The sequence below is a fragment of the Panulirus ornatus genome, chromosome 1, assembly GCF_036320965.1.
Source record: "Panulirus ornatus isolate Po-2019 chromosome 1, ASM3632096v1, whole genome shotgun sequence".
NCBI classification, from domain to species: Eukaryota; Metazoa; Arthropoda; class Malacostraca; order Decapoda; family Palinuridae; genus Panulirus; species Panulirus ornatus.
Genome location: NC_092224.1, coordinates 36,154,377 through 36,179,123, shown reverse-complemented (window position 1 = coordinate 36,179,123; position 24,747 = coordinate 36,154,377). Strand labels below are relative to the sequence as shown.

At 43.1% G+C, this 24,747-nt stretch overlaps 1 protein-coding gene across 1 annotated transcript; it reads right to left on the bottom strand.

Annotated features, from left to right (window-relative positions):
• Positions 1-1,010: 1,010 nt before the first annotated feature.
• LOC139748603 (SET and MYND domain-containing protein 4-like) lies at positions 1,011-23,274 on the bottom strand. The gene is made up of 14 exons (XM_071661736.1): positions 23,082-23,274; positions 19,756-19,957; positions 19,393-19,552; positions 16,940-17,067; positions 14,952-15,129; positions 14,698-14,811; positions 13,331-13,451; positions 12,143-12,338; positions 11,488-11,689; positions 9,422-9,513; positions 7,931-8,055; positions 7,658-7,801; positions 5,845-6,038; positions 1,011-2,341 (listed from the first exon to the last, which is right to left on the bottom strand). The coding sequence occupies exons 1-14, from the start codon at positions 23,087-23,089 to the stop codon at positions 2,145-2,147; spliced, it is 2,061 nt and encodes a 686-aa protein (XP_071517837.1). The 5' UTR covers positions 23,090-23,274; the 3' UTR covers positions 1,011-2,144.
• Between the last annotated feature and the right edge of the window lie 1,473 nt (positions 23,275-24,747).

The window sequence follows — 24,747 nt, the reverse complement described above, 5'->3', positions numbered from 1 at the left end:
ATTTGTGGATTTAACTATTTAATCTACGCGGGAAAAGTAATTGCAATAATAAGGTACCTCTTGTAGTTAGGTTTACAAAACGGAGTTCCATTTTTCAGTGAAGAATAGGTTGATGAGATTAGGTTATCATGATGGGAGAAATTAGCTAGTCTAACGTAACCAAACCAATCCAACTCAATCTAGCCTGAATAACCTTTCGGAAGGATTTTTTTTCCAACTTAAAATAATGTAGGAATCTCGTTGAAAACATCAAATTTTATTCAATTGGTTAGGTTGATTTCTTTACAAATTAAGGGATGCATGAGAGTAAGTGATTACCTAACAGCTCAAAGATATGGATTCATACAGTGATTATGATGTAATACTCAGCCTGCTAGAGTAACGTGGTGTGAACCTAGTCATTTATCACCAATATCCATAACAGCTCCGTTCACAGACGATACATGCAATTATCTTCGTTCATAATGGACCTGGTTGGGACAGAATGTGACAATATCGTTACCTAATACTGCAAACCGATAACCGAACGATCGCCACAAGTCCCATAAATATTTGTATGATCAATACTGTCTGTATTAAGGTACTTTCATTGGAGTTTCGTGAAAATGTCAAAGTAAAAATGTAACGAAAAATGTTTGATTTGCTTACAAGTCATAAAACCTTAAGCCTGTAAGGGACCCCCCATGTCTTGCCAGGACTCCTACATTAACCTAAGCAACAAGGCAACCATAATAACCATCAATACTGAGACTGGTTGTGAGACAAGTTGTTGACTGACACAATCGCAGTTATTGTCCAATAATGCGCCTGGTTGTGAGTCAAAATTCGGATTGAAATCATAATCTTTATCTAATAGATAGCCTAGATTGAGACAGGACCGACGCGGGCAGAGGTTCCATCATTACAACTTGTGGAGGAAATAAGTCCATGGTATGAAAGACCAAAATAGAAACAACATTGTTCATACGCTTATATCTACGTAATATTTGGATATAAGTAGATTTAATTAAAACTGCCTTTTATTCAAAAGTTCATGATGTTACAGTGTTTGTACAGAGAAACAGTTTTTACAAAGTGTAGGAAATTTCCAACTTCAAGAACCACAAAAGCATTAGACTGTCTATACCAATTGCTTAATAGGAAGAGTTTTAAGTTCTAAGCTTGGAGAGGTTATTATATTCGATGGGGAGAATATAATACTAGTGGTCACTAATCATACTAACATGGAAGACTCATACTAACATGGAAGAGATATTCACAGATCTGCAAATGTCGGAAAAGGAAAATAGGAATTGTGAAGTTGAGGGTATCTGTGGTTCCTGTCCTAAGGAAGGTGAGGGTGTTTATACCATAGGAGGTGAAAGTGTGTGTGGTTAATAACCCAGAAAGGTGAGGGTGCGTGTGGCTGATACTCAAGGATGATGTGTGCGTGTGGATGATATCCCAGTAAGGAGAGGGGGGGGTTGTGTGGTTGATACCCTGGAGGGGTGAGGGGGCACGTGGCTGATACCCTTGAAGGGTGAAGGGGTGTGTGGCTGATACCCCAGGAAGGTGAAGGTGTGTGTGATTGATACCCCATGAAGGTCAGGATGTGTGTGGTTGATATCCCGGGAGGGTGAGGGTGTGTGTGGCTGATATCCCAGGAAGGGGAGGGCGTGTGTGGTTGATACCCCAGGAGGGTGAAGGAATGTGTGGTTAATACCCCAGGAAGGTGAGGATGTGGATGGTCCCCAGTTCTGGTTGTTGGGAGAGCTGCACAGTTGATGATACCCTAAAACGTCACCAGTTCGTCCCTATTCCACCAGTACTGGCGGCGGATGGGATGGACGTCATCTGCAGGGAAGGAGTGCGTGTGACTGGGAGGTGTACATGTGAAAGCAACAAGAAGTCAAGGGAAGGGCTTGGGAGCTGAAAGGGAACAGGGGCTTGGACTACTCCCTTAGACTCACTAGATGGCTACAATTACTGCTATTTGGAGACAGCGACGGTGTGAATAATACCGATGGAGGAGGCTTCCTGTCGAAGAGGGTGATGGTGTGGGCGTTTGATTAGGGGCCGACGCAAGGTGAGACGACGCTCTTCAATAGTACCATGAGTGTTTGGTGGGGATGTCAAGAGGTGGATATCGCCCTTCACTGGCACCGCTAGCGTTTGGTGGGGATGTCATAGGTGTGGATGGTGCCCCTGGAGGCTATCAGGAGCCTGAGGGATTGCATGGCCAGGTGCATCTCCCTGAGGGGCGGGACCACCAGGTCGCTGACGACGTCCAAGAAACGCGTGAAGGATGAGATGGCCTCCTCCCGCTGTCCCTCTTCCATATGCTTACAAGCAGCCACATAAACTGTAAATGGGTAAACTTGGTTACTCTTCCTCCCTGCTGTGGTGACCAGGCCATCATCTCTCAGTAAGAAAAAGATGTGTGTGAATGTGTGAAATGTTTGGGCGCGACCCCATGGCTCGACACAGTTGCCGGGGACAGTTCGAGGCTGCGCTTCTCGCAGGAGCAGGGAAAGGTATAAGAGAGCATTGCTGATTAAAATCAGAATGAGGCGAGTGAACAGTATCTGCAGAAGTCAGCCAAGAACTGATGTCGGCGAAAGGTCAGATGATTTGTGAAAAAGGAGGATGGCGATGGTGTTTGGACTGGATGAGGCTCACAGACAACCATGGGAGTCAACATTATTATGGGAAGTATACATACGTGAGGTACTGGAAGTATAGTCCCGGAAACAGAGCAAAAATAAAGGATAAGAGAATGTAGCTGAGACAGAAGGGGGTAGACCTTTAAAGAGCATGTGTCAAAGGAGTATAAAAGCCAGGTGGACTTTAGGACTGGTACAGAAACTAGCATATCATCAGGGATTTTGCAGGACGCTCATTGTTGAAAAAACAGACCAAGAAAGACGCGAGATAAAGCAGGTGTAAGAAAACTACAAAAAAGCAAAAACTACCAGAGGAAACATAGAGGCCAGAGATCAGTAGTATAGGAGCTGTAGTTGTGGCGACACACGAAGCTGAAACACTGGAGTCAAGAGGCAACATATAGAAAGTTGATCCGGATATAAATGAAACTGTTGAGAGGAAGTGAATTCGGGATAGGAACTCATTACTGGAACTGTTGAGGGGATGTGAACTCGGGATAGGAACTTGCAGCTGTAGCTGTACAGGGGAAGTTAACTCAGATGGAAACACATCTCATTTACCTGGAAGATTCACAGTGGCCATGAAGGGAAGAGAGGGTAGAGGAGGAGGAGGAAGGGGTTTGTGACCTTTTAGTAAAAGACAGAGGAGGAGGAGGAGGAGGAGGAAGGGGTTTGTGACCTTTTAGTAAAAGACAGAGGAGGAGGAGGAGGAAGGGGTTTGGGACCTTTTAGTAAAAGACACCCTAAGTTTTCAGGATCTCTACATAATGAGGGAAATCAACATGAGAAAAACCTGACATAATTGCTTTCTTAGCGCACCATCCCACGATGACTGTTGATGAACCAGATCAAATATTCATGGAAAATAACTAAGGCACAACAAGGAGGCAGATAGAAGAGTCCCTTTCGGACGTAAGTTCTACCAGTGGATTGTAACTTCATGATACTCGACTGGGAACACCCACATTCGTACGGGGAAAGACAATCATGATGACAAAATCTGTGTAACATCCTGTTACAAAATACTGAGCACACTTAAGTCGTAATGACCGTTACGCCATCAAGAAATACATAAATGAGATAATAATATCTGGTCTTAGAACTATCACTGACAACGAAGGCATGGCGCTCATGATATATTGGTAAGCTGTGATTATTTGTTGACACTGACGGCCTTATAGACCCCAAGCAGTTAACAATCAAGCAATCAACCGACCAGACGTGATATTATATTTTTACGTAATCTGGGAACAGAGCATCGGGTAACGTCCTCGTGCACCACTTGGAGATTATAATACAGCGCCTTAATCTAGGTCGATGATGGAGTCTCGTAGTAATGGCTCCTTACCTAAGCTCATTTCATTCTGACTAAATACGTAAGTAAATAAAGCTTCCTTTTCGGTCCTTTTCTGTAATCCTCTTTTCGGTATTTCACTTAATGTTACCGAGTTCATCTGCACCATTAAGAGTTGAATGTCCAGTCGGGTTATTTACAGTATTATTTGGTCGATGAAGCTGTTTCTGGTTGCGGACCTTATGTCATGCCCGAGCACTGTGATGAACAAACCTAGCACACACACACACACACACACACACACACTGTGATAACTAACAGAAACTTGTAAAGTGTTTTTTACTTAGAAAGGTAAAGCTATATGACCATCTGTGATGCTCCGCCCTCCTGCTGTTCATGGTTTGAATCTTCGGACTCCCGACGATAATTCTACCAATTTTCTAAGTGGTTTAAACTGGGACCTAATTTTCAGTAAAACCAGTTTTCATACATGACATTATCTCTGGCTGTCTAGTATTCACTTCTCGTTTTGATGATGCCCGCGTCTCTCGTCCACGTTCAAATAACTATAGCCTAGTCACTCTCGATTGGATTTGCCCGACCAACCTCCTCGTCCAGATCTTTGTTCACAGCGACCCACTGTTAATAAAACGTACAGGTGTACACAGACAAAGGCCTAGGGGGGATCTGATTTTACTCAAAAATCACTACTTCAATAAGAAAAATTATCTGGAGTCTTTGGGTTATTTTCATTTATTTTTTTGTAGGTATGTTCATTTAGGGTCTGGTCTTAACTTCTGAAAAGAGCAAAAACCAGAATGATTTATCTTTTATGTTGGCAGAGACGGAACGGGCAATTGAATTATATATATATATATATATATATATATATATATATATATATATATATATATATATATATATATATATATATATATATCTTTTCTTTCTTTCAAACTATTCGCCATTTCCCGCATTAGCGAGGTAGCGTTAAGAACAGAGGACTGGGCCTTTGAGGGAATACCCTCACCTGGCCCAATTCTCTGTTCCTTCTTTTGGAAAATTAAAAAAAAAAAAAAACGAGAGGGGAGGATTTCCAGCCCCCCGCTCCCTCCCCTTTTAGTCGCCTTCTACGACACGCAGGGAATACGTGGGAAGTATTCTTTCTCCCCTATCCCCAGGGAATAATATATATATATATATATATATATATATATATATATATATATATATATATATATATATATATATATATATATAACCCAAAAGACAGTGGACCGTCGGCCACAACCAGTATTCCAATACCTATGCGCTCGACCCTGGGCAGCCGGCCCGTGACTGCGTCATGGTCAGGATGCTAACCGATACACAACGGAGGTCGATTGCTCTTAACGTGGTCAGCTCATGATCGATCCTTCCCTCCTACAGTTTTAAGGTTTCATGTCACGCTACGGTGAGATGAGTACATCTTGTACGACAAGCATTCGATCCGAGTTTCCTTGCTTTCCCATAGGTGTAATTGAAAATTTTCCCTATTAAACTTTAAAATTACTTTTACCAGGTGCTAAAATACTCGTTAGTCTTTCGTGTTAAGTGTTATCAATATTTGTGTGTAATTGGGGTTAGAATTGCCCTCCCCCACAGAATTCATCGACCAGCCCCAAAAAGGACGACCAGCTGGTTTGGCTGTGAGCCGCCTTGTTACCTTGACATTGAACACAGGCCTGATAGGATGACATGACAAAGGTGACCAATACGCTTCAAGGGTCGTGTGTACTTATACATATTTACATGAATGCATGCATGGTGATGCATGTATACGTGTGTTTGAAGAGAAAAAAGGGGAGAAAGATTGGGGAAAGTTGTCATACTGATCAAACATAACTCCAGTAATTTCGCAGAACTTACACTTCTCCGCTTGCTCGACGGTCTTGAAGGCTGCGACGGCGTTGTTGGAGGAGCCACACTCCCGGCACTTGACGTGTGACTGGGTCTGTCCACGAGGCGGCAAAGGCGACTTGCACTTCTGGCAGCGAAGGACCTTTCGGTCGGCCATATTGGCGTAGATAGGCCAGTCTTCCTCGCACGCCTCACATCCACATCTGTAGGGAGGGGAGATCACAGGCTGGGATCAACGAACAGCAGGAAATTACTGCGTATGAAGAAAATAACGTTGACCGATACATTCTTAAGACGAAGACATGCTTAAAGGTTTGAACGAGCCATTCATCCACTGAGGAACCAACTTTTAAAATCAGAAGTGTAAAATTCCTTCGGTATAATGTAGCTGTGTCAGATGTAATGCATGTAACTCTTGCAATTTCTTTTAGTAATATCAATTCATGTAACGAGTAATATTCCTCCGTTCTGGCTAGGCTACTACTCATCAGTGAATGTAGTTATCCAGAACAAACTTTCCTTAGCAAATCCAACATTCCCATATCGAACCAGAACATCACCTAAAAATTGATTTAATGTAGCGAAATTACTCTTCATGAGTGATTATACCTGCTCAGTGCCTGGACTAGAGGCATGATATACCATAGTGCAGAGGTAAAGACTTAGACTCCCTCCCTACACCTTTCAGTCCTCCTCGACTCATCTATACCTACCCTCGTCTGGCCAACCAGAGGTAACCAAGAGGAGCCTCCTGATGAAGGTGCAGAGAAGGCATGAGAGATGATCCTCGGTCCATATCACACCATCTCGACCAAGATGCTTAACACACTAACCCTACCGATTCTCTCGAACCATCACCCGGACATCATCCATAAGTTTGGGATGAAAGCTGTCTCTTTTTTCGCTACCATTAACTCCTACCACTGGAGATCCCTCGCCCCCGAGTTTGCAGTTCGGCATCAAAGCTGGTTCGAAGCCAAACGAGCTCGTGTAGCCCTATTACTACCATTATTTACATCAATAATTACCAGACTGTAAATTATCCACCTTTGTGTTAAAGTTACCACGTTCCTTTTTTGTAGCCCTACGTTTTCGTGCTTAATGTATTATCTGCGTCTACTTTTACCCTTTGGCTGTATTCTGTTCATTAAACGAATATTAGTAAGGGAATGGTTGATGATACTGTTGTTCCGTAGATGATGTGTGGACGCAAGGCGTGGGCTAAAACATATGGGAAAGGGTGACTGCGTTGGAAATGAAAAGCTAGGGGACAGTATGTAATGTAAGGAAGGTCGGTGGAGAAGAAAATAATTAGGTAATGATTAAATGTGACAGTAAGACGAGTGAGGCTGAGAGAACTGAAGTGGGTGCGCTGAAAAGGTTTAGACATATGCAGAAGATGAGGGTTACTGAGAATGTGCGCATTAGAAGGGACTAGGAGAAGGGGAAGGCCGAACTGGGAGGGAAAAATGGAGTGAAAGATGCTCTAAGGGATGGGGGTTGGGCATGCAAGAGGGTGTGAAGTGTGCAAGCAACGGAGCGCACGGAATCCATGTTGTATACTGGGGACGACGTGCAATGAAGGAAGGTATGTGAAGAGGTCGGGAAATCACGGTAAGGTGTGAGGAGCTTGATTGTGGATGCATTCGACATGACAAGAAGAGTGTGGATGGGTGTGGCACTCCCTCGCTACACGAGAAGTGGCACACATAAAATTATTATCATTATCATTATCCATCATCCTTAGTTAGTAGTAGTAGTAGTTGTTGTTGTAATAGTAGTAGTAGTTACAGTAAGTAACTGTAGTAGCAAAATTACGTACTTGAACCAGTAGCGTGAGAGGAGTTTGCGGTGACGCTCCTGACGAGGCTGGTGCGTGAAGATGGGGCCGTAGTTCTCAGCCACCACGTCTCCAGGCCTCAGCGGCCGCAGGCTCACGATCACCATTCTATCCCCTTCGAAGTATCTTTGAAGATGGAGGAAAAAACCTTGACGTTTAATTTCATCATCAATATTCAAGGTAGCGGTAATACTCGACAGACGGTAATGCAGTTTTGCTAACTACATGATTCGACATTTTGGCGATAGGTATTACCTGGTGACGGCGGGGAAGCAGGAGTGGTTGCAGAAGGCCACGGTGGGGTACACGGCCAAACCCAGGAAGACGCTCTTGGTCTCGCGGTAGTTATTCATTCCGCCAGCGAAGGACATGCCACTCAGCTGTGGAGGCCAGAATAGTGTGGGCATAACACGACAATTTAATGATATGTAAACTATCAGCCTTAAAAACATCCTATATAAAAACTGTCATCTTTTACTAGACTCCTGCAGCTTTCAGAAAACGCTACAATCAGAAGCAGGGATGTGATGGACTCTTTTGGAGGCTATCTATACTCGCTTTCCTCAGCTGACCGATAAATCTTTGCTAAAGGTGACTTTTCGCTCGCGGTGTAACCACAAGCAGGTGGATTTCGGAAACGCATGCCTCAAAACATGTATTGTCGAAAACTGACAAACTTGTGTCGGTAGAGGGAGTGTGGAGGAAGTAAATGTCCTTAGTGTGGGATAGGAACAGAGAAGAGTTTGAGCAGTGTGGGGTGCAGGGGAAAGGAAAAGTGTGGGAAGCTAACGGTTAAGAGTATTGAGCAGGTTCGGAGGAAAGTTAAGGTAGTATGAGGCAGGGATAAGGCAGTATGTAGGAAAGCCAGGATAGTATGATCCAAGGCCAGAGGTAGTATGATGCAGGACCACAGGTAGTATGAGATTGGACCAGAATTATATGAGACAGGGACAGGACAGTATGATGCAGGGCTACGTTAGTATGATGTGGGACCAGAGGCATTATGAGGCAGGGCTACGGAAGTATGATACAGGACTAGGGTAGTGTGAGGCAAGGCCAGAGGTGGGCGCACGCCAACCATCCTGTTAAAAGGTGTCTCACCTTTGGCACACAAGAGCCACATGATGGTGTAGGTCATCTAAGTGAAACCGTCCTGGCTTGTGGCCAGAATAAACACAAACCCCATTAGCAGTTCTCAATGACAGTGGATCTTTCTTGTCACTGTGTTTTTCTCGCTGACCTGCATTCATATATTTGAAATCAATTTCCTTAAAGGAAACAATTATTACAGAACAAATAATACAAAATACTGACCTCTGTTTTGGGAAAGTCAACATCGGATATAATACAGTAAGTATATGAAAACTAAAATATATAAAAAGAATGAGCTACAGGAAGGCGGACATGGTAATGTCCGGGGAAGAAATTCCTTGAGAGGGTAATGCTAGGCTATGCCGGACGAAAGGTGATACCGTGGCTATTTTACTCCCTAAAGAGGCACTACGGCCGACGGCGATTGCTGAAGACATTCCGCAACACGTCCTCCATGTCTTATCCAACGGATGATTGCCAAGCGCTCAAGGGTCATATCATCGAGCGCAAGAGTCGTCCTTCCCGTGAAAAGGGTCGTGCCCTTATGCACTAGGGGTTAGGAAGCAGAGCACTGACCCTCAATCTACCATCCTCAACAGCCATCATCCTCAGCTACTGGTCACCAAGATGAGACCACAGACCACTTCAACTAACCTCGTGAGCGTTGAACTGGATAACCTGAAGGTGTCGCAGTAGTAGACCGCCTACAAGCAGCTCCTCCTCCGTCAGGTCCTTATCAGGGGCTCCTGTTGTGGATAGACCGACATTCTACCAGTACTCTGCTTCCTCTTATGTTTCTCTCATATTACAGTGACTAATGAGCAAGCAGCGTGACAGTCTTTAAGACAACGGATGATATGATGAGTGAAGTGACAACAGTTGACATGATTGGGAGTCATCTAAGAGTGACTGGGATGACATTTTGTGCTTTAAGAGGAAGTGATATGACGATGACTGAAAACAAAACTAAATATGTAATGATTAATGACATGAGTTATTGTCAGTATGATTTAGTGACATGACTAACTCATGTCAGTGTGATCATGAGTGCAATACGTATCCTGCAGTTGGTGCTGTGCATGGCCACCAGATCACCCTGGCGGTAGCCGTCGCAGGTCGTGCTGGTAGCAGACCTGATGCTTCTCCCACCTCGCGTACCCAAAACCTCCACTCACAAAATGTAACAAAAATAGAAATCTGAAAAATTCAAATCCCTCACCATACGATGATTTCCCTCACGTGTATGTGAATGTTGGATATACTAGTCATTAATACATACAGATCATTAACGCTGAATCGTTTCTATCGTGAGAAAAAAATAAAAATATTTCTCCCCGTCAACGTTTCAAGTTTCAGTTGAACCCGACGAGGCGGCTCTTGGCAAGGTTGCCAGGCACCACCACCAGAGAAGCCAGTACAGCGATTTTAGATAAAGTATTATTACTATACTTCGTTCCAGTCACATAGGATGTAATGTAAGATTAACAGATGTTAACATACAGAGTAGTTATCTCAGGTTACTGGGAGTTAGATAGAAACGTTTTGACCGTTTCTACTAAGTGACTATTTGCCTGTAAAAAATCCAGACGTCACGACCACGCTTCCAGCCACTGTACCCTGGATCCTGACATCATCGCCACACTTCCAGCAGCTTTCCTCTGGACTCTGACGTCACTAGCACACTACCAGCAGCAGTATCCTGGATTCTAACATCATCACCACATTTCCAGCTACTTAATCCTGGATCCTGACCTCTCTAAAGCACTTCCAAGCAGTCCTAACAGTGCACTTTTCCAAGGGTGTCTAAGGCCATAACTGCTGCTCTCCCGCTTGTTACTTTCCAGTGTGCTGCTGTTCTACTTATAATCGGGCCATATCAACGCACCATATACAAAATGGACCTCGTTCATTTAGCTTTTCGATCTGCCTCAACTGTACGTTATAAAGGACGTTTCCTACAGTTCAGGCCACGTCAGAAATAGCCATTGCCTATAAAGCTCTTGGCTACATTAAGATCACACAGGTAGGCCTACACAACAGGTTGATCGAGGTCGGCGGAAAGTAATCTTTTAAAATATCACCTAACGTGTCCGGTACACCGACTCCTATATTCTGAAAATACTTTGATGGTCGTATTACCGAATTAGACATCTTATTTCCACCAACCACAAATCATAGCTGAATTCAAGATCAAAGTTACTTCTTAGTGCTTCAGGATCATTCTATGGGGTTCCCGAAGCGCTCAGAAAACCAGCCACGTCCACCTAGCATATAAAATCACTGTTCCTGTACAATTTACATACATACATCAAGATATTTTAGGGTAATATCAGCAAGACGAGTTATCATTCAAACATTCTAATTTATATTTGGTATCATTAAATCAAGCACTGGATGTAGACTTTTCAGACATCGAATCACTTGTCACAAAAAAAGGACGGAGACCACAACTGCAATATTTGTAAAGTACGGCCACTGTTTCATCTCGCACCTAAAAACCTTCATGCTCGCCTCACACTGGCGCAATCATTTCTAGCCTTCCTCTACCGTGCGTGTCAAGTCGAAAGATGGGGCCCCTACGAGTGCAGATGTCCCTTTCCATGTTGTACTTAACAGAAATTTTCTCAGCAGTAACCGAACAACATATCTTGAATATTCTCTTCCGATTGAGAGGAAAGTTATCCAATCTAAGTGTATGAATCTAAATACTGACTTCTTACCTTCATCATCCCATTTACCGAAGAAATCAGCCCGCTGTAGCACCTTGAGGAGGAAGGTGGCCACGAGCGAGCGCTGGAAGAAGTCCTTGGACGAACGTTGCTCTTCGAGACCCACTAAGTGGTAGAAGGTCATATAGTCATCGGGCCGGTGAGGGGATGAGGCCGTGGGCAACGTGGCTGGCTCCTGCAGGCGGCGACGTAGCTGCCGAGGACACACGCACAAGATTATGGACACACACCAGTATCCACCGGAGGCAGTAAAGCAACATATATGACAGGATTGAGAACAAAATGGTATACCTAACACCCCAACAAACTATGAATATGTTGTTTTCATCGGACACTTTGATTGCAATTTCAAAAATTAAAATCCGATCTAAAAAAACGAACTGAAAAACCTTTGGATACGTGAACACCAAGGGAAGCCTATCACATATTGCTTAACAGTGACTCTCCAAGTAATGGGACGTGGAAACGAATCTGGAAAATGTCATTAACTGCTTCTACTGTGTAATATTCCTGGCCAAGGTGATGATAAAGAGAATATCAGGCGAATCTCAAGCAAATTCATTACTAATTTGTGGTCAATACTGATTAGATCGTGATGACTAAGCGAGAAACAAACGACCCATGGAAACTGTAAACAATCTCTCACCTTCTTGAAGAAGGGAAGCCCGTGTTGAGTGACCACCCTGAGGGCGAGGTAGCAGTTGAGGGATACTCCAGAACCCTTCAGGAGGTCTAGGAACTTGCATTCCCAGCGATGGTAGGTGGCGAGGGCCAGGTCACGACACCTAGGGCTGCAGAAGGCCACGCCCGAACACCAGCGGCACGGCACCGCCGACACCAGCCTAGCCACGAAACAAGAGACCCTGCCTGCTGACTCCTGTTACAGACAAAAAGTGTGGTATTGCTGTTTCCTGGCCGCATACCGCTACACACCAGCTGTTCCCTGCCTTGCTCTGCCTGCTTACTGCTACACATAGCGCATGAAGAACTGTTTGTCTCTGCCTACTGACTCCTAGACACTATATTCAAGAGCGGGGAACAGCTGAGCGGGATCATTAGGACATGAAAATGGGAAATCCCTCTATAAAATAAATCTAACCAAGAATTTGGTAAGATCCTGTTGAAGATACATTCACATATACTTTATTAATCACTACTTAAATTAGGTATAGACGAATGACCAATGGATACGCACTTTGAGATTGATGAGGATACTTTTGCACTCAAAGGCTAAGACAGTGTGTCAAAATTCATATTTCGAAAGTTAGGGGCAAATGCGGCAGTAGGAAGCTAATGAGCTAAACGTTGACCAAGAGTTATTGGCTCAGCATTTTTTCAGGGCTTGTACAGAAACCTCATACACAGGCACGAAATAAGTATAATATTGCTTTAGTGGCAGAACATCTTCCCAACGCAGACGATGAGGACGAATGACGTACCTGCTGTAGCAGCGAGTGCTCCTCTTGTTGGTGAAGGAGTGGCGTACATGTGGCAGTGAGTTTCACTCTTGTTGGAGTGACGTACCTGTTGTATCGGTGATGGCATAGTGCCACTCTTTTTGGAGGAAGAGTGACGTACCTGTTGTAGCAGTGGTGGCAGAGTGCCACTCATGTTGGAGAAGCGACGTACCTGCTGTGGCAGAGTGCCTCTCATGTTGGAGGAGGAGTGACGTACCTGTTGTAGCAGTGGTGTTTGCGAATGCCACTCTTGTTAGAGGAAGAGTGACGTACCTGTTGTATCAGTGAGGGCAATGAGTGTCACTTGGAGTTACGTACCTGTTGTAGCAGTAATGGTTGCGAGTGCCAGTCGTCTTGTTGGAAGAGGAGTGACGTACCTGTTGTAGCAGTGTTGGCAGTGAGTGCCACTCTTGTTGTCCATGAGGATGGCAGCATAGGGCCGCTCTGCCATCAGCACCTGTCCCGCCGGAACGTTTCGAGTCACCACTGCGTACCGTCCTGCGTACCACCAATACTGTACCATAACGTTCATGGCAACCCCGTACCCTTCCCCTCCCCTGACTCTCACTAGGGTAAACAATACAGCTTTTAGAACTTCACTAGTGTAAACAACACGTATCTCAAACCTCAATTGTGTAAACAGTACGACTTACAAAACTCACTGGGGCAAAGGAGATGAATCACATAAATTCATATGTACACAACACGACTCAGAACATCACAGGTGTAAATAACACAACTCTAAAACCTCACGACTCTCAGAACCTCATTAGTGTAAATAGCACGACCCTCAGAACCTCAATGACACACTCAAAACTACTGAAGTTCTCATTTTCCTCATGCATATTTAATTTGGTATATAGCTATAAACACAGATGAATATATTTACCTTTTGAAGCATTTAGATAAAGCTATAAGTATCGATTAAAATAGGCATGTCACCAATCAATGGATAAGTTTAACAAATATGTGAAATCCACAAGAATCATAAACTATAAGTCTTTCTCTGCCATATATATATCTTTCCTCACTCATTCTCTCCATGACAAAGAGGATATATGTATCAGAGGTGGGGGGAACGAGAAGTGGGAGACCAAATTGGAGGTGGAAGGATGGAGTGAAAAAGATTTTGAGCGATCGGGGCCTGAACATGCAGGAGGGTGAAAGGCGTGCAAGGAATAGAGTGAATTGGAACGATGTGGTATACCGGGGTCGATGTGCTGTCAATGGATTGAACCAGGACATGTGAATCGTCTGGGGTAAACCATGGCAAGTTTTGTGGGGCCTGGATGTGGAAAGGGAGCCGTGATTTCGGTGCATTATACATGACAGCTAGAGACTAAGTGTGAACGAATGTGGCCTTTGTTATCTTTTCCTAACGCCACCTCGCGCACATGCGGGGGGAGGGGGTTGTCATTTCATGTGTGGCGGGGTGGCGACGAGAATGAATAAGGGCAGACTATGAATTATATACATGTGTATATATGTATATGTCTGTGTGTGTATATATATGAAATAAGAACAGATGCTACATCAGTTCTCTTGAATGCCTCATGTCTAATATATCATATGGAATATATTCATCATCGTTAACTTTGCACCTACTTATGGGGTAAAGCAAGGGCACTGCAAGTCCTGGAGGAAGGCAGAAGGTAGAGACGCATGATTCCCTTAGAAGACTTTGTTACCTTGGTGCCCTAGACAACATGAGAGTGTAATAAGTTAACGAAATATGATCACTTACCTTCATCTGGCGAGACTTGGATACTGATGGCAGCGGAGGCGTTGGGTAAGGCTGAGTTGGGTCCTTCGAACACGGCGGCTCCCGTGTCCTGTTTTGGAGGTGGTGGTGGCTCGCCTAGAGAACGTGTGCCAAGGAGACATAATTAGATAATTAATTAGTGAAAATTCTCTTCATAACTATCTATATTACTAGTAATTTCTCGGTGGAGTACAATAGCAGGAGGTAAACTACTTTCATACTTCGTGAGGACAAACCATTGTTGTCTTTTTCCTGACATAGGCGAATTTTTGCGCTGATGTCTTTCTTCCACGACTGCAGTTTCTTGTCGTCTAAGGCGGCGGTGCCAAGGGCCTGGAAGGCAGCGGTAAAGGCCTGTAGGGCGTCGTTGTGCTGGCCCAACTGCCGGAGACACTGCCCGCGTCGGTCCAGGACCTGAAATATTATTTTCGGTCTCTGAAACTCGCCTGAACATCATTTCACATTTGCTGGAGGAGAAAGGTTCGCTGATTGTCTATATAGTACTAACGTATTTCCACGAAACACACTCCTCTCCACAAAGTAAACCTGGGTGGTAGTGAGGGACCATGGGCATGGCGAAGACCACTGGAGGGCAAGTCAGTCGAAATGTGACACCCGCACCGCCCGGAGCGCCCTCACACACACACACACACACGAGGCACCAGTAGCTCCCAGACTTTTCGAGTCTTGTACCATCAACCTGTCTTTCGCCCGTTTTGCATACCATATTACATGTAAAATCTTGAACTTTGTGAAATATACGAATAATTCATTATAACTGTGTGGAATAGGATGTCGAGTAAACACTGGCGAGAGCTTCTGAGGCTTAATTGTCTAACGTTTCGGCTTCTTTTGAAGAAGGCTTTGCGCAAGCCTAAACGTTAGACAAATAAAACCTCAAAAACTCTCGTTTGTGTCAACTCACCATCTTAGTCTACACAGAAATATATTTTGAACATGGAACATTACATAAATGGCATTCATTAACATATATATTTTGAACATGGAACATTACACACATGGCATTCATTAACACATTAATGTAACCTTACTCCTTGCTTACAACGGCAACCACTACGCCACGTCCCGTCTGGATGATTCTCGCGTACCATTACTGGTACAGTTAACACCAGTTGGGAGCCACTGTGCTGCTCCACGCCCGAACAATAACAATTCGCAAGGGAAACGTAACGTGGGTCCAAATCGTTTTATCTTGCCACATCTGTGGTCATCTTAAATGACAATAATCTGACGTGAAGGTCACTGGTGAAGACAGAAGCTACAGGAGGTAAAAGCGACCTCCGACAGTCTTCAGACTGCTCACGGGCACAAAGCCTAGCCGATTATCGTATCTAGTCATCAAGCGAACATTTCCGTCGGAACCTGGGGTTATCGAAGTGTGCTTTTGTAATCATATTTGATTTCTTTTTCGTTCCTTTTCTTTCTCCCTATTCCAACCAAATCCTTGTAGCGTGGATGTACTAGAGTGGTGGTCCGTCTTGGCCCTTTACCTGGCAATCTTGCGGGTATTCAGTCTATAATTTGACTCACTCGTTCTCCCACTGTTTCACTTGTTAAGGGTTTTGATGCACTCCCAGAGTACAAATGGGGAGGCGCCATCTGGTTCCTAGAACCTTCTTGCATCCAGAGGTTTCACATTAGCGTTTTTCACGACGTCTTACATTTCCCATTCCGGTGGCGCTGGAATTTCAGTCTTCCAATGAAAGTTCTTCTTTCGGAAACTTTCGATGCAGTTCTTCATAAACGCCTTCGTCACTGTCACTATAACTTTTCGCTCAAGAGTTCTTTAAAGTCTTGGTTAGTTTCACGGGCTCTTACCAATAGATGTTAAGTACCAAGTGCTTTACAGATGATCAACATCATCGTGCATAATAAGTTAATCTCGAAGGAACAATATCCGATTTTTTTTCAGTCTCTGATCCAACAAGAAAATATTTGTAGTGTAATTGTTACTGTCCTTGCTGTACTTGTTCTAGCTATTGTTATTGACGTATTGCCACAGAAATGCACCCATGTCTACCGTATTGCATACACTGCTTTGCCTTCATAATTTTCTTTCATCTCGTTAAATACCTCTGGCTTGATTCGCAAAGCCTATTAAAATTTACGTTACTTCACTGACGAGAATTCTAAAATGAGAGATGAACAAGATATTATATATCATTCATCAGACTGTTATTTCGGACATGATTCTGTGGCTTACCTTGAACATGAGGTTTGATGGGTAGCTGGCTTGTATGGCGAGTTCAATGTCAGTGAGGCAAAGTTCGAATTGCTTCATGTGGAACAACACGGCCGATCGGTTCGCGTACGCCAGAGCCAGGGAGGCTCCTGGAAAGCAGACAAGACATCAGCACATACACATCTGTGTAAATAGAGTTACTAATAGCAATCATAAGTGAGTCTGAGAAATAGTAACTAAAACATAAACTATAGCAGTCTCGTCAGAATAGGATCTAGAATAGAATCAATAGCAGCCTCGTCGGGGCAATAGAATAGAATCAATAGCAGCCTCGTCAGGGACTAGAATAGAATCAATAGCAGCCTCGTCAGAATAGGATCTAGAATAGAATCAATAGCAGCCTCATCAGGGCACTAGAATAGAAACTTTAGCAGCCTCGTAAAGCTAAAACTATAAAACTCACGTAGACTAGAGTAGAAATTACAAGTCATAGAAATAGAAACTAGACTGGACACTATAACAGACTTATAAATTTAGCAGCCTCGTAAAGCTAAAACTAGAAGACTCACGTAGACTAGAGTAGAAATTACAAGTCATAGAAATAGAAACTAGACTGGACACTATAACAGACTTATAAAACAGAAACTACAATAGAAACTACAGCAGACTTAAAGATGCTGTTTGTGTATCGAATCGTTTGGTCGGCATGTTCGTGCTGGGGTGGAGGAAGGACCTTACTCTGTCGCTAAGGAAGGTTGAAGATAATGCATTTTTTTTTTACCCAAAATCATCCAGATCCTTTCAGTTACCTTATCAGTATACAGCTTACAGCCCAAAAATATATAGAAATTTATCAAGTGACAAGACATATTAGGCAAAGTGTATTATTGCGAGTAATGGTGCCCCTTGTAAAGTTGATTTACGGCTTACAGTATAAGAGTTTTGTGTTAATAACCCTTAGCCAAGCATAAAGTGTCATTAACCTTCGTCTTATCCAAAAGGAGATCTGCTATTAGCATGATCAGTTATTTTCAAGAAAATACAGAGGTTGTTTAGTCCTATACCATAATGTTTTGTAAGTCTTTCAGTCTCTCTCTCTCTCTCTCTCTCTCTCTCTCTCTCTCTCTCTCTCTCTCTCTCTTCTCTCTCTCTCTCACACACACACACACACAAACATTTACATCTACATAAAGACATATCACATGCACACGCACCCATATACACGCATACAGCATATATATATATATATATATATATATATATATATATATATATATATATATATATATATGTGAGAAACTGCAGAAGCTGGTGACTGAGTTTGGTAAAGTGTGGAAGAAGAAAGTTGAGAGTAAATGTGAATAAGAGCAAGGTTATTAGGTACAGTAGGGGTGAGGGTCAAGTCAATTGGGAGGTGAGTTTGAATGGAGAAAAACTGGAGGAAGTGAAGTGTTTTAGATATCTGGGAGTGGATCTGTCAGCGGATGGAACCATGGAAGCGGAAGTGGATCATAGGGTGGGGGAGGGGGCGAAAATTTTGGGAGCCTTGAAAAATGTGTGGAAGTCGAGAACATTATCTCGGAAAGCAAAAATGGGTATGTTTGAGGGAATAGTGGTTCCAACAATGCTGTATGGTTGCGAGGCGTGGGCTATGGATAGAGATGTGCGCAGGAGGATGGATGTGCTGGAAATGAGATGTTTGAGGACAATGTGTGGTGTGAGGTGGTTTGATCGAGTAAGTAACGTAAGGGTAAGAGAGATGTGTGGAAATAAAAAAAGCGTGGTCGAGAGAGCAGAAGAGGGTGTTTTGAAATGGTTTGGGCACATGGAGAGAATGAGTGAGGAGAGATTGACCAAGAGGATATATGTGTCGGAGGTGGAGGGAACGAGGAGAAGAGGGAGACCAAATTGGAGGTGGAAAGATGGAGTGAAAAAGATTTTGTGTGATCGGGGCCTGAACATGCAGGAGGGTGAAAGGAGGGCAAGAAATAGAGTGAATTGGAGTCATGTGGTATACAGGGGTTGACGTGCTGTCAGTGGATTGAAGCAAGGCATGTGAAGCGTCTGGGGTAAACCATGGAAAGCTGTGTAGGTGTGTATATTTGCGTGTCTGGACGTGTGTATGTACATGTGTATGGGGGGGGGGGGGGTTGGGCCATTTCTTTCGTCTGTTTCCTTGCGCTACCTCGCAAACGCGGGAGACAGCGACAAAGTATAAAAAAAAAAAAAAAAAAAAAAAAAAAAAATATATATATATATATATATATATATATATATATATATATATATATATATATATATATATATATATATATATGCAGAATATAACATTACGTGTCCGGATTTGCCTAAACGAAATGAGTATTCCAAGAAGGGGGATATCATCTTAGTCCTTTTCGCCTGGTCACGGCCAGAACGGGCGGAGATATGGCAAGCCTTGCGACAGCAAAATCACGACCCAGCTGAGGCCTCACCGTCGTCATGAGGAGCTCGCATGACGGCCTGGGAGTAGAGCACAAGGGCCTGTTGGTTCTTCTTCTCCTGGAACGCTCGATTCCCCTCCGCTCGACGGGTCTCGGACACCTTCCTGCTCTTTTGCTTGTAGAAGCTCTGCACCTTCAGCGTGTGGATGGGCTGGATAAACACACATACAGATAACCATTTCAGTGGGACTGGAAACTCTCGGGAACTGTTGATGAGTGTTTCTAATAAGTATACAGTTGTAGATGAAAATATTTCCAATTTAGTGAAATGGTAAATACTGTGATTTATCATAACAATGGTACAACACGAGAGCACAGACCAGACTAGCTAGGCTAGCAATAAGCTGGACCAACCTTGACGCCCCATGTCGTACGGAGACGTTCTTCATCGCTCCCCAATTTTCCAAACTTTTTGAGGAAGTGGTGCGAGATCTGGGCGTCGATCTGCTCCACGTAGTGGTTGAAGAAGCCATCCTTGGGGCTGTGGAGGGTCACGTCCGAGCACAGCTTCCTCAGATACTCGTCCAACTCGACCCCTTCACTCGGCTGTTCGCTCCTGTACCACAGACAAACATGAACCACTCCTGCTCAGGGTAAAGCATATTCCTACAAGCTGAACGAGTAAATGTCAGTTAGTGAATGGTGTAGCGTCTGTAGTGTCCAAAGAACTCGCAGACTATAAAAAATTATGATGGTATGTGAGACACAGACAGATCCTGAGGGACAGAGTTGAAGCTGTAGGGGTCATTCGGTGTGCATTGCAAATGTAGTCACTAGATAACTCGCTACATAACTACATTTGAACCTACAAACTCTCTAGGTAGTGGACGAAGTCCAGCGTCACCCTTCATGGATCATGAACAACATTATCACCATTACACATTTCGCCTAAATATCGTTAATGTAACCTCCAACAGCTGTTTCAAAGTCCATATACAGCAGGACTTTTTAGGCAGAAAACAACACGGTAAAGAAATGATAAAAGGAAAAAACCATAAAGAATACATAACTTCAAGAACATGAGACCTAAGACATTTAGAAAACAGAACAAGTTAATTAGATTAAGAAGTATATTTACATGCGAAACAAAATAATTGAATTACAGAGAAGTAACATCTTACTAACTGATTTACTAGCCCAAAGTGAATCTAGGGTTCAAATGTAGTGTTTAGCGATTAAAATGTATGCCTTTAACACTATCATAACCAATAGGGGATGCACCGATATGCAGTTTTAAGACGTAGGCCACTTTCAGTGAAGCTCGCTTAGTTGCTACTGGTTCCGTTGATTTAGTTTCAATGATCATCACTTTACGAGAAGCATGAGGACACTTAGGACTCTTGAATTAAGTTTCCCAGCGACTTAGGTCTGAGGAACTTAGAAATTCATTGACGTTAAAGGAGCAATAGAAAGACTGGTGATCTTGGACTTTCCCTTGCTATTCTAGAGCCAGTTAGGCTTTGAAGAGGATCTTCAACTAGTGAGAAGTTATAGCAGACTTCCTTCTCTGTTGGACCTGTTACACTGAAGTGGTTATGAATCTGTTACAGTTTCGTGAAGTCTGTTGGATTCGTAGTTAGAACGACTTTCCAGAAGTGAACAGAGCAAGGCAGAATGTATTTTGTTTTACCGGGAAATTTGAAGTGCCTTTCAACTCTGACTCGCTCGTCATACACACGCAGTCCGTAGACTTTTTGTGCAATCTGTATACCCTTCTGAGCGACAGCCTACAAAACTGGTACGAGTGCACAATAAATTCGCCGTTCCTGTGGCGCATTGTACAGACGATGCCTTGAGCCAAGTCCATCGTACCCATCACTGGTAGAATAAGGGTGTGTCACATGATCACTGGGCGTTCGTTGGGAATTCAAGGGTGAACCGTTTTGATGACTGTTTCTTCCCTACACCTCAAAGCTGCTTTGGAACTTTCTATCTTCTCATCTCTTCCCTGGAACATTCTGAAAGAAAGCTTTTTCACTTCCTCCAAAATTCTTAAGTACTTTCCTCGTCTCTCCTATTCCATTTATTAACATCTTTATGTTACATTTAAGGCCCGTATTTGATGTGGACTTTTGTTCATAGCTGGAGCCTTAAAAGATAAAAGATTCAACACAGATGGCCAAGAGCTATTCATAAACTATGTAAACCATCCCTCTACTCTAAACATCGCCTTTGAGTCTGGCTATACTGCCAGATACAAGCAAAGCTCCCGTACAGTTGCAACTAAGGGTACACGTCTGGATAATAAAAGTATTACACTTTAATGTGTGCACGTATGCGAAACTACGCTTTAACGTGTGCGAGTTGAAAGAGACCTGTAGTGATTTTTTTTTTTTATTTTCATTAAGATGGAGGTAAAATAAAGGAGCAGAGCAGAGCTTGTAAATATCCTTAAATGAGAATTTCTTTTTCTTTACGTACCACTGTCCCGATCCTTTCACAACACTTCCAAGAACGGAAGTCTTAATGTGTCGCATGATGAGACTATCCCGCCTGTCTCTACTGCCAACGCAAGGGAAGGTTCAGACAGTGACGCGCATCTTTCTTAGGGATGGGCTGCACCAGGTAATGCCTCTAAGAAGGAAAAGTATGGGTTTTGAGACGGAGACAAAGTAGGTGAGCTAGGATCTGAGCTAGTTCTGAGGAACACTGCATGAGGAATCGAGGAACGGGATGACATTTGAGCCGTACGCACTAGTGTCCACCTGAAGCTGGGAAAGTACTCCGAAGACCCTGAGCGAGGGATACACAGAAGGCAGGAGTTCAAGTGGGAGGATATGAGAGGAGGAGAACTAGATGCAGAATCATCTTAAATGGAATTAGAGGAGAACATTGGGGCCGGATTGAGCGGCTTTATCAGCTGGACGGTTGGCTATAGACTGATCAGGTCGGTGGATAGGAAGAAACATGGGTGCGTGGATGCGTTTGGTTAAGGATCGAAAAAACATGAGCATTCACAGATCTCCCACCACTGGGAGATACCACATAAACAAAACATATCCATGCTGTAATATCTCGACATACAGTAAATAATCATCTTCCTGCTCCTAATATAATTTTGAACTCCAATCTACCACTAGTCATCCACGAGCTTGAAACTACGACCCCTCATCATAGTGTTACAGTCTTTCGTCTTCACTCTGCACTTCACCTGTCTCTTCGACTTTGCAAATGCCGGTTCAAGGTTTCACTGGAACTCCCATGCCTTGGATGTACCACATACCCCTCAACTGATATCTACTTATCCCATAAAGAAAAACACATCACATCTTGATCTGTGGCACAAAACAGTCCTCAGGGTTGGGCTAGGTTAGGTTAGGTTAGGAGTAAGCATGTATCTGTTAACTGTCTTTCAGCAATTTAATAAATTTCCAATAAATTTATTCCCCTTGTCATGTGGGCTAATTCATGATAAACTATTTGTTCAAATAGTGTTTTGCTCGTTTGTTGTTCCCAGTGTTTATCAATGTTGTTTAATCACTTTTACTATGTTACTATGTTGTGGACTTCAGTTATCTGTATTCTTTTTATATCTCAGTATATACTGTAAATACTTTATTGACTGCATGTAATGCTTAAACTGTAACTGTGGTCAATAAACTATATTAAATAATCATGCTGGGCACAAGCTTGCCTTCGATGTCGTCATACATAACAAGATAACGTAATGACTGACTCACCTGTTCATGGTGATGTGTAGCGAGTGTTATTTCCCAGCAGTTCAGCAACGTGTAGATGACGCTTGGAGATGACACGACACCACACACGTGAGCCTTTCTACTTCCCTACAGCTACAACTGTAGGTGAGCAGAGGAGGTGTGATGCAGCTATTACAAGACGCACGTGTTGGGGTGGACAGGGAACTTGGCTCCTGAACGATACTAAAAAGAAAAGTCAGTTGCCGGTATTGTCACTTCCACTCTATCGACCACCAAATCCCTTAACGAACAATATCATTTAAGAGAATAGACATCAACTTATGCGTTTGTTTTTCCAAAGAGACCTGTTCATGGATACTGAGCAGATGATATTGATAAATGTAAGCTCTCAACTCGAAAATTAGTGAAATGTTGCCGAAACAAAATGTGTTCCGCCAGAGGTCTATTTATGTCACGTCAGCGACAACCTTCACATTTCTTACTGACATCAACAAATGTTACTGTATTGTAGTGTATTGAAATAAGATATTTCTTCGTTTCTGTTGATACTATGAGTGGCGAACCCCTAAACCTTAATCAAAAGATCTAAAAGTATTCATTCACTATACTTTGAATTTCGATTAAGACAGAAAATGTGAGGTTACGCTCTCAGGGGTAACCCAAGTATCGTGACCAGTTGTAGAAAACTAACCATACAAATTAGATCAGATTGCTAACATAGGACGTATTCATCATATCTCATAAAGTAAATATTTTTTTCCTCCATATCGACATTCGTTAGCCTAACCGAATAACTCTTTTAGTTTCTGATTTAGAAATGCAAAGATTACTTCACACGGATTACGATCATTACGTTCAGCTTTAGTGTATCATTAAATTTGCCTCTGCAACCTCCACTGCTTTCTGTGAGAAAGTCTAACTCCAGTCATAAATATTCAAGGTAAGAGTGACTTGGTCCTTCATTATATGGGAGCTTCCACAAGATTTTTAAAATGGTGTTAAATTGGTAATGCAATAACTGCTTTACCTTCTCTCATGGTGAAAGTTTTCATTATCACTTTTCATTACTCTATTCAGTATTGCATTTTTTTTTTTCTGTCAGGTCTTCAGACTCCAGCTTGTCGTTTATGGCAACTCTTAGCTCTTTAATAGACTGTTCATGAACTTTATCCAGCAGAACCTCGCAAGGGTAATCATATAAAGGTTACCTTTATATGATTACTCATTACATAACAGATAAGATTTTTCTTTATATTTGTTCACTCTTGTCGCGTTAGCGAGGTAGTGCCGGGAACAGATGAAGAAAGGCTGCATTCGCTCACATTCATTCTGTAGATGTCATCTGTAATGCACAGAGATCGCAGCGGCCTCAGCACAACCAGACCCCAGACTTTCCCGTGGTTTCTCCTGGCTGCTGCACATATACCCTGGTTTGGTTTAGTGTAAACCAAAACGTTCCAAATCACTCTATCCGGGGGCTGTCTTTCACCCTTTTGCATGTTGAGGCTCTGAGCACTCAAAACATTTTTTCACGTCATCCTCAGGCATCTATCCATGATTCATACATACAATGAAAATCCTAACTAATCCATCATTAACACAGTCACCCACTTTCCTAAGAAATTCAACCGCAGTACCATCCACTCCAATCGCCATGCCACATTTCATCTAACGTCAAGCATTCGCT

Coding starts and splice junctions, on each gene's coding strand:
- LOC139748603 (XM_071661736.1), bottom strand. Junction 17,068..19,392: donor GCGAGCTCCTCATGACGACG/GTGAGGCCTCAG, acceptor TCTGCTTTCCAG/GAGCCTCCCTGGCTCTGGCG. Junction 14,812..14,951: donor TCAGGAAAAAGACAACAATG/GTTTGTCCTCAC, acceptor CACGTTCTCTAG/GCGAGCCACCACCACCTCCA.